This window comes from Bactrocera tryoni, chromosome 5 (genome assembly GCF_016617805.1).
Source record: "Bactrocera tryoni isolate S06 chromosome 5, CSIRO_BtryS06_freeze2, whole genome shotgun sequence".
Taxonomy (NCBI): domain Eukaryota; kingdom Metazoa; phylum Arthropoda; class Insecta; order Diptera; family Tephritidae; genus Bactrocera; species Bactrocera tryoni.
The window spans coordinates 80,457,837-80,471,227 of NC_052503.1; the positions used below are offsets into that span (position 1 = coordinate 80,457,837).

The window sequence follows — 13,391 nt, forward strand, 5'->3', positions numbered from 1 at the left end:
TGCATAATTTAATTCTTACATATTTTTTAACACTTAGAAATTAAATATTTTTTACTACCAAATTATTATTATAATTTAAATGCAAAGTGATAAAATATAAAAAATATATGTATATAAAAATTAAAAAAAAAATTAAATTAAAAATAAATAAAAACAAATTTAAAAAAATTTAAAATAAAATAAAATAAACAAAATAAAATATATATAACGTAGTAGAAAAAAAAATTTAATTAAATTAAATATAAAATTAAAAATAAAAACAATATAAAAATAAAAATATAAAAAAATGAAAGAAAATAAAATAAAAAATTAGAAAAGTTATATAAAAATTAGAGAAACAAACAATAAAAATAAAATTAATTAAAAATGAAAAAAAAAATTAATTTCCACAACATTAGATTCGTTGAAGTGTATTTCCATACAACACTGGTGTTAAACGACACTATTTTTGAAAAAAATAAACAAAAGAAAGCAAACATGCAACCGAAAAAATAATAAACAATTAAATAATAAATATATGTAAGTGTAAAAACCCACGCTCAAAATGTCTACGCAGTAATATAACAAAGACCGGTCAACGGCCCACTTGCGGCAGTGCGCCATAGTGGCCCACAAGAACACCTACCTGTTAATACATGCGGCCGTCAAAGCTTCGCACCCCCAAATGTCACTCAAAGTGCTTAAGAATGGAACAGCTGCGTGGCACTAGTGCGCGGAGAAACCAAAAAAGTTGTAAAGAAACTGGCATTACAAGAAAATTACACAACAAAAACAATTAAAAGAACACTCAAGCGACTACGTTGTACAAATGCGCACACACACGTCAAAACATATGCAGCAGTTGCTTCGAAAAGTATAAAAATATATATTCCCGCTGATATTGCGCACAAAACAAAAACACATCAAGTAAATAAACATAAAAACGATAAGCAGTACACCTACGCACACCGCCCGCACACACACCGCCACCCACACTAGCCAAACAAAAAAATGCTGCGTAGCTGTGTGTGTTTGGGTCGTGGCGCGAAACGGCGCAGCTCCTCGCTAGAGGACACCTCGTCGTGTCGCTCGTCCGAAATCGAACGTGTCGCCAAACGTATGGAGACCATGACCGTCTATACGAAAACCACGACGACGTCAAAAACGACAACCACAACAACAAGTAAGCTGCAGCAGCAACAGCAACAGCAGCTGTTGCAACAAAACAACGACGGTGGACGCAGCACCACTTCCAGTCTATTGCAGTTCTTCCAATCGAAAACGTGGTACCGGCACTGGCGCAAAACGGAACGTTCGATGAGCATGTCAAAGACCGAAAGAAGTGAGTCATTCTTTGCTCTTATTTACATATTTGAATTACAACTAAATATTTTACAAGAATGCAGTGAAATGTGTGAATGAGTTGAGCTGCCAACAAGTGACAATTGATATGAATGTGTGCGGGCTTGAGGGTGTCAATAAAAAGTGGCAATATTATAGTGGCTTGGTAAAAATAAGTGGCTTGGTAAAGGTAAACAGTGCTTTGAAATATACATTTTGAGGCTGCCAAGCTGATTGCGTGTCCAAGTAAAGTATTTGGTAGCTCGATTTCTTTGTGGATTATTACAAAAGCAAAATATTTAGTCATGATTTGAGGTATGCCACACACATTTCTGTTGCCTAAAAAAATTTTACGTTCAATCAAAGCGTGAAAAATGCTATTTATTTACCATAAAATATTAATAAAAGCTAATCAAAGTTGTATTTTTTTACTTCAGTATTGCGTAGGCAAAAAATAAAAATAAAAATAAATAAAAAATTCTGGGCGGAAGTTGAAACGCTCTATTTTTAGTAATTCGTAGTATTTTTACTATGTATATTACTTATTAGAGGCCAAAATTTTGCTATTTTTAGCCAAACCTTAAATAGAAAATGTAATAGATTCGTATTTATAATTTAACCACTTTTTTTTACTATTTTGGTGGTTATGACGAAAATGAATCAGTAAAGAAATGTAAAATTATGAGCGTCGTTGACCACGTAGCTACGTAGCACGTATAAATGTATGTGTTCTGAATACTGCAGCGTATACGTCATCTTGCCCAATGAGTCATGCATGGCAGCTGTGGCCGTGGGTTGCGTATACGTCATGGCCTGCCAGCTAATGTAGGGTGGTTCTACTAAGCAGAAATTTTGCACACTGATTTTCGTTCTATTGTGTTTTTTTCAATTATTAGATATATTAAAACACTTTTATGTATATTTTCCACGAAGTCTGTGTATACGCGAACTTTTTGAAATGTCGATCTGAAATTATGCACACGTCTTTTTCTCCCCACTGCAGCACATAACATTTGACCAGATCTTTTCATGAAATTTTGCAAAGCGTATTATCTATGGCAATTATGCAATCTGCAAAGAAATCATGCATATCGGATTACTAAAACATATACTTGCCATACAAACTGAACGATCGAAATCTAAAGCTTGTGTGGGAAACTTTTTTATTTTTCGAGATATGTTCACGAAATTTGGCGGGGGTAATTGCTCAAAGCATCACTACAATATCCGAAGAAATTCTTTAGATCGGCCCACTATAACATATAGCTGCCCTACAAACTGAAAAATCGGAATCAAGTTTTTATATAGAAAACTCTTTTATTTGATAAAGTATCACCACGAAACTTAGCACAGATTAATATCTGAAAATATGGAAGAATAAACGAAGAAATTTTTCATATCGGACCACTATAACATATAGCTGCCCTACAAACCGAACGAAAATATCGAATTCTTGTATGGAAAGTTTTTATTTGTGAAGGATATTATAGCTTCGGTGTAATCGATGTTAACGTTTTTTGTTGTTTTAGTTTATTTTTTTTTGATCTAAAATTGTAATTTTAAAAATAAAACAATTTCAAAAATCATGAATTATTTTCTTTAATTGAAAAAATATATTTGTTCGATATACACCTATGTATACATATGTAAAATTCTTTAACAAAATTAAATATATTTAGCACAAAAAAAAATTTGTAGAAAATATTATTATGAAAAAATGTATCAGCAGCTTCTATGGAATATCATCACGAAAGGGTAACGAGATAATTTCTCCCACTCTTTCGTACTCACATATTACTCATACGTCACGTAGACCTGCTAGGTAACAAAGCCAGCTTATGCATTTATTCCATACAAGCTAATAATTGTCTAACTGCACTAAATACCTAATTGTGGTAATCTATATTAATGAACATAATTGGGAACTCCAACTGTTTTATCAATTGTATGCCATAAAAGCTATTAGTAGACTACACATTACAATCACTTTTCCACAGCAACAGTAGATGTAATGGCAGTAATCACCCACATATGAGTATACACGTTTCGATGAATGAACTAAATTGACACAATAGCAGTCTGTAGTTAACAGTTAAGTGTCAATTTGTCAGAAAACTTTCGTAATATATAGACAACACGACAGCACGAATGGTTCATGCGACCGGCATACGAGCACGTGTGTGCAAAGCCACATAACTAATAAATGAGTGTCAGTAAATTGTAAATGACTGTGAGTAAATTTCCGATTCAGCACAATAGAAATGTGACAAACTTTTGTCATACCTGTCAAACATATAAAAGTATATATTTATAATATAACCAGTGGTAGGTAGTGCTGCTAGACCAACATAAATTGTTTGATGCCACAGACAGTGGGCCGCAAGTGGTTGAGTTTACAAGCTGTAACTCAGCTTTGCCGCTGTTTGTTAGAGATATGCTTCCTTATACTTTTTTTTAGCTTTTGAAACCTTAGTGCACTGTCTGGCATTCTCCTGAACCTAACCAAATGCTGATGTTTTCTCTCTATATTATATACAAACATATTTGGCTTATAATTGTGCTGAAAAGTTTGCAGACAGCAGCATCTAAAAAGCTTTGAAAGTTATTTAATTGCATAGAAACTGAAGGCACGTACCTGTTGTCAATTAAATTGTGTATTTCTGTGTGGAATTAGATGCTTTGAAGTGTTCATGTTACTAATGCGGCACGTACATCGAAAAGTTTGTTAGCAGTAGTCAGTCTACATTTGTAATTGAGATAAATATTTGAAAAAAATATTAAAAATAAGAAAAAAACATTAACTTTCTTTGAGTCAAAGCTCAAGTGTATTTTTTATGACTTTAAAAAGTTTAATAATTATTTAAGATTGATTTCGACTCAATTGGTTTGTACGGCAGCTATATGCTATAGTTAACCGATCTGAATAGTTTGTTTTAAGTTTGTAGTGCTGCCTTCGCAAATAATCCGTACCAAATTTCGTGAAGATATCTTCTCAAATGAAAAAGTTTTCCATACAAGGACTCGATTGTGATCGCTAAATTTGTATGGCACCTATGGGTTATAGTGGTCCGTGGAGAAAATAATATGTGCAAAATTGCAGAGCGATATCTCAAAAACTAACGTGGCTTCATTGACACACACATTTGTTGAAGCAAACAATTACTCTGAAGTACTAATTCACCTACGAAAGAAATTGAGTTGAGCAACATTAACTAAAAACTCTTATATAAATAATACATTCAATTATTATAACTTTATGCCCTGCTTTCGTAAAGAAACTGAAACCTAGAAACCAAAAGCAAGAAGGTACTTCCACCGCAAACTAAGTTATTGCTCTTCAATCGCCTCCGAAGGCGACGACGCAAGCTAAGCACTTCCGCAAAATCCGCAAACACACACCTGGACGCACAGAGACACAGAAACACAATCATTAAATTTGTTTTCTAAATTTCTCTTTGGCAAGATAAAAGGTTATGACTTGCAATATGTGCGCCAATTGTAGCATGTGACATGTCCCACGAGTGATTATGAGTACACTTATCTTTTTGATGTCAATCGATGCGTTAAACGAGCAAAGACATTTATGCAAGTCAATGAATGCATGATTTTTCGTTAATTATCACATTTATCGCTTTTATCTGACTTCCTCTGCGAGGTTTTGTTGCTCAACAATTTTGCGTTATTTTATGGGAATATGACTTTACATATACATATTAGTAACAATTTCATGGCGGTGTGCTGCAGCGTTGTTTGAGTTGAGAAATTGCAAAGCAAATGAGGAAATTGAATTGAGTGTAAAGAAGCAATGAAATGATGATAAAACACAAAAGCATTAAGAATATCGAATGAGTGGTGAATAGCGCTGTAAAAGCGGGTTACGATGAAGCAATACGTGGAGTGATGTTGTTGGGAGTTGGTGGTAATGAATTGCAAAAGTTTGTTAAAATTGTAAGGTTAACTTAAACTTAGACCAAAAAATAAATTTATAATTCGAAATTCTACAAAAGTTGTACAAAAATCTTGAAAATTTTCGCATTTAAACCTCAACTCAAAATAAAATCCAAACTTAAACCTTCTTACTCATACCTATATTTATACTTATATATCCTTATACTTAAACTTGAACCTGAACTTAAACTTAGACTCAAATTTAAACTGAAACTTAAATTTAAATTTAAAACTTAAACTTGAACTTAACTTAAACTTAATCTTGAATTTAAACTTAAACTTAAGCTTGGATTTTGACCTAAATTTAAACTTAAGCTTGAACTTAAACTTAGACTTAGAATTAAATTTAAACTTAAACTTAAACTTAACCTTAAACTTAAACATAAACTTGAACTTAAACTTAGACTGAGACTTAGACTTAAATTTAAATAAACTTAACATTGAACTTAAACTTAAACTGAAACTGAATCTTAAACTTAAACTTAAACTTAGTAGAACATAGATCTCAATGCAAAACCTCAATTATTTGCCATCTATTTCCTAAACTTAAACTTAAAATAAGCCGCTGTGGCGTCGCTCGTCGTCGTCTCTTATTCACGTGTATTCTTATTATTTCCTTAGTTTGTCTTGCTTTTCTGCTAAGTTCTTTATTTTGCTGCTCTGGCGCACAAAGTCCTTGGCTAAAATTGAAATATTTTGTTTCAGTAACTTGTTTATGGCATGTTCTTTGAAATGCAAATCAGCTGTTTGTTTTTCTAAAGCTAAAGTAAGCGAAGCAAATGATAAACTAGTAAAAATAGAATTATCAGAGACAGAAAAACATAATTTTTATTTAAAAGTTATTCTTTAACGTCTCTTTAAACTTGAATTATTTGAATTTAGAGTAAATTTTAAGCAAACAGAGCTCTGTACTTCTTGTACAGACTCTTCTACACTTGTTAGCAAGCTACTTTTAACTGTTTGCCAATAATGTATGTTTGCCAAATATGTAATGGTAGTGTAAGTGCGTATGAGTAACATTTGCAAATAGAAAATGCGATTTTAAGTGGAAACTAGTCTTGAATGACCTATATTCATAAAATACCCCTAATATAAATAAAATTGATATTAATTTCTTTTCAAAATTTCTGAGTGCCACTATTTCAAATAAAATTGCACTATAAATCGTGCACGACCATATAAATGTAGCAAACAAAGGTCATCGCTTTTACTGCATTCCAAATGTATTTCAAACCTGTCCACTCAAAAGCAGAACAATTAATTTAATTACAATAATAACTGGTGCTACAAACAGTAGCAGGTCACCACTACAACTGCGTACAAGTATCAATACTGCATTTGTACAAATATAGAATTGTAATTTACGGCAAGCCACAAATCTCAGCAAGTGCTATTTTCCTGCTACAGAAGGCAGATGTACTAGAGAATACAATAGCAGCATAAATGGAAGCTACTTAATGAGTTTTCGGCATAACTCCAGTCTGCTTGGCAGTGCCAGGTGCACATATGTATGTGAGTGGGAGCCTGTATCAGTGCCAGCAAAAACAACCACGTACGTTACACTTATGTATAGTACATATGTATATCTATGGCATATGTATACTTATGAATGCTTCCTTCACTATGTATGTGTGCATGTGTCGTGGCATTTATGCACGTGTAGCCATATATAATGCCAAGGGCGCTATAAATTCCGTACACATTTACTTTAACAAGCTCATTTCATTTAAATAAATACATATAATATTAGTAATGTGCTCGCTTGTGAAACTTTTTTTTTCGCAAACTCACTTTTCACTTCACATGCAATTTATTTGTCTGCTTTTGTGCTTTAAAGCACACGAAATTTATTGTTATTAAAATTTATTTACACTCAAACCTGCATATGTGAATATTGTATGTACATATATGTTATAAATCAAGTACCTACCCACATACATACATAAGTGTACTATGTTCACAGCATAACCCCGGGGCGTATGAGTAATATACGCTTACCCACTTAAAATGCATGAAAAGCTGTTACACACATATCATGCCTGTCACTGGGCACTTACAAGCACATACATACATATGCGTGTGTGTAGTAAGAATGTACATTGAGCGTGTTTGCTGGAATTCAGTTGCAGGTGTGTGCATATTTGCTTATATTATATTAGAATCTGCGCTTAAAATTTGAATCATTTGAGTTCAAAGCTTTCACACTACATTTTTTTGCACATTGAATAGATTATTATGATATAGTTGGTATATTTTTGTTAGTGCTTTTGAGATGTACATTGAGTATTATACTGTTTATATATAGTGATGTGAGGTTTTGAGATTTCATGATTTTTTTTTCTCTTTGGATCGGCCAGTTTGTATGGTAGCTATAGGCTATAGCGGTGCGATCTAAACATTTTTTATGGAGATTGTAGTATTCTCTTGGAGAATAATCTATGCCAAATTTCGTAAAGATATCTTGCCAAATAAGGGAGTTCTTCATACAAGATCTTTATTTTGATCGATTAGTTTGTATGACAGCTATATGCTACGGTCATCCGACTTAAATAATTTGTATGGAGATTACAGTGTTAGCTCACACAACAATCTCTGCCAAATTTCGTAAAAACACCTTAAAAAATAAAAAAATTTTTCATACAAGCATTTCATTCCGTTCGATCAGTTTGTATGACATATGCTATAGTAGTCCGATATCACCGATTCCTACAAATATGTAGCTTCGCGAGCAGAAAAGTACGTGTGAGGAATTTCAGATCGATATCTCAAACCGATCTATTTTCCGTATATATCAACGGACAAACTGAGAGACATGGCTAAGTCAACTCAGCTCGTCAAGTTGTTCACTCATATACTCATATATGTATATGTACATATTTCACATAATACAAAAACAAGGAAGGAAATATGTAATATTACTCAATTGTGTGCTATAAATTAATAGCTACAATTCAATACCATTTCTCAGTATCACATAGATTACATAAGCCTTACAAGCATAATGCGCTGATTGACTCATACCTTACACACAAAAAAAAGAGGAAAAAAGAGATCGATTTGTGGATACTTCTTACAGTCGACAGCAAAATCGGGCAAATAAAATACAACAAAAAAACTACAGAGTAGATATAACATAAAAATAAAAAAATAAATACAAAACAATTGTACATGAATGACATTGTTAGCAATTATAATGATAAGAGGACTAAATATCAGCAACAGACCGGATTTCAATCGAGTGGGTTGCACGAATTAAGCATAGATTCGCCAAGTGTGGGAGACTGCGTGTGAACTCAAGTGTGTGTGTGTGTGAATGAATTGTTAAATAGTCGCTTCAATAACTTGAAGCAAAATCTGTAATCCGTGCCTACAGCATAAAACAAGGCGATACTTGTATTTGTTAATAACCGTTATATACGAGTCAATACCAACAAAGCATGATTACGGACAGCTCTTAACAATTTGCCTAGCACAGCAGTGTCAGGCGCAGACACAATTATATGTTTGCATACATATGTATATACATTCGTAGAGTTCGCTCCGCTGCCATTGTAAATCAATCATCCTTTCCACCGCTAAACCTACGCAGCTTAAGCACGAGTCCGATGTAAATTTGTCAATTCATTGAATTGTTAACTCATCAGCGCTGTCAGTTGCATAATGTAAATGCTCATTCGGCCATTATTTATTCATCAATTTACTAATTTCGAAAGTAACCTCACTCACTCGATTGTTTTTATATTTTTTATATATAGTTTTCCTTTAACTTCTGTTGGAGCGTGGGGCTAGTATTCGTACTTAGTATATAAAAGCGGGATGTTCGCATTGCCATTCCGACAGTTTTGTTACAATTGTTTGTAGTTTTTTGTTGTAATGACATAACGGTATGAGTTTGTTGCTCGCAATAAAGAGGGGGAGAAGAAAGAGTTTACAGCATTGTTGAGCTAAGGATAAAAATAAATGTGTATAAATAGAGCCTATAAATATAATAAAGAATAGATTTAGAAATACATTCACTGCCGCAATGAAGGCTTGATTGTGTTAGACAGAAATCAGATTAGATTATTTATATTTTGTTTTTAATATAGGCACTCTATGTTTTTAACAATAATAATTCTCTATAAGTTTAGTTTAGATTAGGTTAGGCTGGTCTAATATGCCTGGGCTTGACTCGAATTTCAACAAATACCCCCAAATGCTTAAAGCGAGACAAGTGCACAGCAAATGCTTCATTGTTTCCCTGGTGCCTTGCTCTTGACATTTCCTGTAGTCTTCTCGATCTATCGTCCCATTTTGGAGGCTTGTTTCGCCACCAGACCATCATCAGTGAGTATTGGAATCATCTTGCACCGATCGTTCCATCGCATTTTGATTTTCCTTGCCATGCTTCCGTCCAGATCGTCGTATCAGTTTTCAATTTTCGGATGACAGCGGTACATCACTCACGGTTCTTACGACAGTCGGGTCTAAATAACCGAAACTGGCCCGGATTTTTATCCGGCCAAAGCCGTCAAATCGACATCATGCCTCGAAATTACTTTAGGAATGTTTTCTGCCGCTACAACAACAAATCTTGGCAAACTCGTCCGCTTGATAGATAGGTAGATAGGAATATTGAGACTTTGCATTGCGACCTATGGTCTATTGTGCCCTCACCTATATCAGCGAAAAAAGTCGATTATTTCCTTAAACGTCACTCTCTACTCCGTGCGGAGCAGCACCTTTATAGTGTGGGACCGACTGCAATGCCCCCTTCTGGCCCTAGCATCCTGGCCAATGCCGCAGAGTAGGCTAGTTCGTCGGCCAGCCGGCTACCACTTTATGCCCCGGCACCCAGTTTAGATCCGCTCTCTCTTTGCTCTAGATGCTTTTATGACTTGGTACTCAGTAGAAGTAAAGTCGCTTAGTTTTGAAAAGACTCTTTACTGCTTTCCAAGACTCTTTTGGCCGTTCGTACTAGAGAATTAGTCTGTTAGGCACTTTCATATAATTCTGTCAGATTTCAAAACAGCATCTAGTGCTTCTTCTCTTCCTAACGCCTTCAATTCATTTGCGGCATACATATTTATTCTTATCTTTTTGGTAGTCGCACGTAATTTCCACATAAAATCTTGACTTTATTAACGCAAGCACAAAATTAACTTGTGTAACATAATCTCAGGCATGTGTCATCATCAAAATCAAAGCAGGAAGTGCTACCCGCTTACTATATCTTAAAAAAATTATCATTATATCTTTCATTACAATTTTGTCTACGAAATTTCTTGCTTTTATGGCTAGCCATAATACGTGGTAATGTAGCCATAATATGTTTGTATGTCAAATACGTATATATGTATGTATATTATTTCACCCAAGCGTTCTATATCCCACTGCTGCAACCTTCATGCTCAAATGCCAATCATTGCCCACATTGATTGGCCATTCCAAAAGCTTTAAACGCTTGCTCGCCTGCCTTAACTTGTTCCAGTTCTGCTGAGCTATAAGAGCTGAGAACAAGAATTTATGCCAATTTTATAGGCAAATTTGCGGTTTACCTGGAATGAGCCCGCATTAAAAGGCTTTAAAGCTGACTGTGTGCGGGTGAAGTTTGGGGAACACTGTGTGCTAAATTAAAAATGGTTATAAGAAAAAATATAAAGCGTTGAAAGTAAAACTAAGAAAACAAATATTTGTTACAAGTAAAGCTGCGGTTTTAAATTTTTTTTTGGTATTTTTGTTCCGTTTAAATTCCTATACATAAATATTTGATTTATTTACACACAAACACGAAAAAATGCTTATGCTTTCAAATGCAGTATTTGATTTACTGCCGTTTCTTGCCGAAAATATAAATTGATTTAATATTCACTTTGCCCACAGCGACACCCACACCACTTGCCATAATCCTTATAAATTCGAAGTCTTACAGCCGCTAATCCCAAAAGAAATAAACAATAAATATTTATGCTGTGACAGCAGTACAAAATGGCTTAGAATTCGCCGAATTCAATAAGGCAACCCTTTTTTGCTTAAGGCAGTCAGCGCTGCCTTTCAATTTCGGCACCCAAATGCTGCGGCATGCTTCAAGTATACACACAGAGTTTATATTTACTTTCGTTTTCAATTGAAATGTTTTACAACCCATACAAATTTAAACATGAAAATAAATATACACACGCCAATATGTATGTCTAAACCAGCATTCAATTGTCTGGTAGCTGTGATTGTTGGTAATGCCAGCCAAAGTTTATACAATCTCTCTATGTGCTATATGGATGTGTGCGAATATTAAATGGTGCGGCATTGTTTACCTTTATTTACCTGCCAATCCCAATCTGCCAGCCTCAGCAATAAACTCAATGTTGCTAGTATGTGTATTTTGTGTCTATATGGTAAGGTAATAGCAACTTTTAGATCGATACATTGAAAATGTTACTCATACGCACTGTCATCAAGATAGCATGCTTATTTAAATGTTGAACATATGTGGTTAAATTTCGTAGTTCCTTAATCCTTTAAGCATTTTTCTACTATTTACAAATCGGTGAAACTTATAGAACCTCTTTAGCTCCACTTTAAGCTTTCTTATGCCCTCTAATACTCTTAAACCCATAATTTAAACTCGTTCTGGTTCTATTATTAACATTATTCCATCGTATACAAAAAATGTATGCTTTAATTTCCAGCTCTTAATATTTTCTTTTGCTAATCCTCCACAATTTTTTTCGCTCCCTCTCTAATTTATTTATTTAAATTAATTTTCTTTTATTGCATCATCAAAAGTTATAGGTTTCTTGCTTTTGCAGCGCTGCAGTTAACAGCTACTCTATTTTTCCGCATTAATTGCACATTAAATCAAATGTGGCCATATAACCAAAGCTATCATGTCAGCCAGCTTTTGTCATATCCATATTTACAGACAAATGAAGCGAGCAATACAGCTATGGTCTGGTATAACATTTTTAGATATTCATGCCACAATTTTTTGAAAGCTTTAAAAATAATTAAAAAAATTTCAAAAGTTGGCAGTTCATGAAGTGGAGGTCTCAAAAATATTGCCATAAAACTATAAATATAGTATAATCTCGCAATGTCTGGTGCAACGGTATAGTGGGAACAATTTTTTTTTTCAAAAAATGGCTATAAAAACAATTTTTGTGCCACTCTTTTTACTATTTCGAATTGAATTCTAAATGAAATTTAGGGATTTGAATAGTTCCCTTCATAGACAAATCTATAAAGAAGACTCTCTCAGGTAAATCAATTAAGTAGAAGCTGAAAAATCCTGGGTAACGTTTTGAAAAAGACTGTCTCTAGAAAAAAGCGTCTGTTGTATGATTAGTTCCGGCCGAAACAGTTTGGATATCCGATCAGCACAATACTCTTATCCCAGAAAATTACATATTTGTATTTTAAAAAATATGTGGGCATATTCTTGAATAGTTAAACTATAGTTAAACTTTGAAAAACAAAAACATTTTTTTTTAGGTCTAGACTGGAATACTCCTTAAAGACATGAAAAGGTTTGCACTTGCATGCAAGTAGTGCTGGCAGTCAGTCTGCTCTGCTAGGATACAGTATTACTATATATATATAGTATTTCTCTCAGTTCTATCTCACAACAGCATTCTGTTCTACGCAACCTTTGCTGTACATAACTTTCTAAGCATCCTGCTTACTATATGTATACTAAAGTCAAGGTCATTGAGCACGCATTCTAATATGTCGCGTATGTTACTTTTATTGTAAAATATATGTTTTGCATTTTCAAACGCTTTCGACTGGTGATTGCATTTGCTGCTCCGCTCCCGCTTCACCACTCGCGTACAATCTGTTTTATTTCCTCGATGTGCGTGTTCTTCGCGTGTCATATATGTATTTTTCCTCGATTCTTTTTTCACTTGTTCACTAAAACATGGCACTAAAATGCATCAATCCACGTCAGAAAAACATGTTGTGTCCGAGGGAAAAAGTCGTAAACTTTTACAACTGCAAGCAAATCGAACAGGGCACTGCAGGACAAAAAATTAAAGCTCAAAGTGTATGCACTAAAAGACAAGTCGAATGCAAAAAATTTGATGGTGTTTATGTATAGGTATATATGTGTGTGTATTACTTTTGGAAGGGTTGTGCTGAGTGCA

The 13,391-nt window shown here is 34.0% G+C and overlaps 1 protein-coding gene across 6 annotated transcripts in view; it reads left to right on the forward strand.

The window, feature by feature from the left end:
* The window catches only part of LOC120777672 (serine/threonine-protein phosphatase rdgC), a 124,917-nt gene that overhangs the window by 53,191 nt on the left and 58,335 nt on the right, over positions 1–13,391 (forward strand). For all 6 annotated transcript variants that reach the window (XM_040109135.1, XM_040109131.1, XM_040109134.1 and 3 more), the window contains exon 2: positions 399–1,321. In XM_040109135.1, the coding sequence (XP_039965069.1) occupies positions 991–1,321 (331 nt within the window). In that variant the 5' untranslated portion in view covers positions 399–990. The remainder of the gene's footprint in view (positions 1–398; positions 1,322–13,391) is intronic.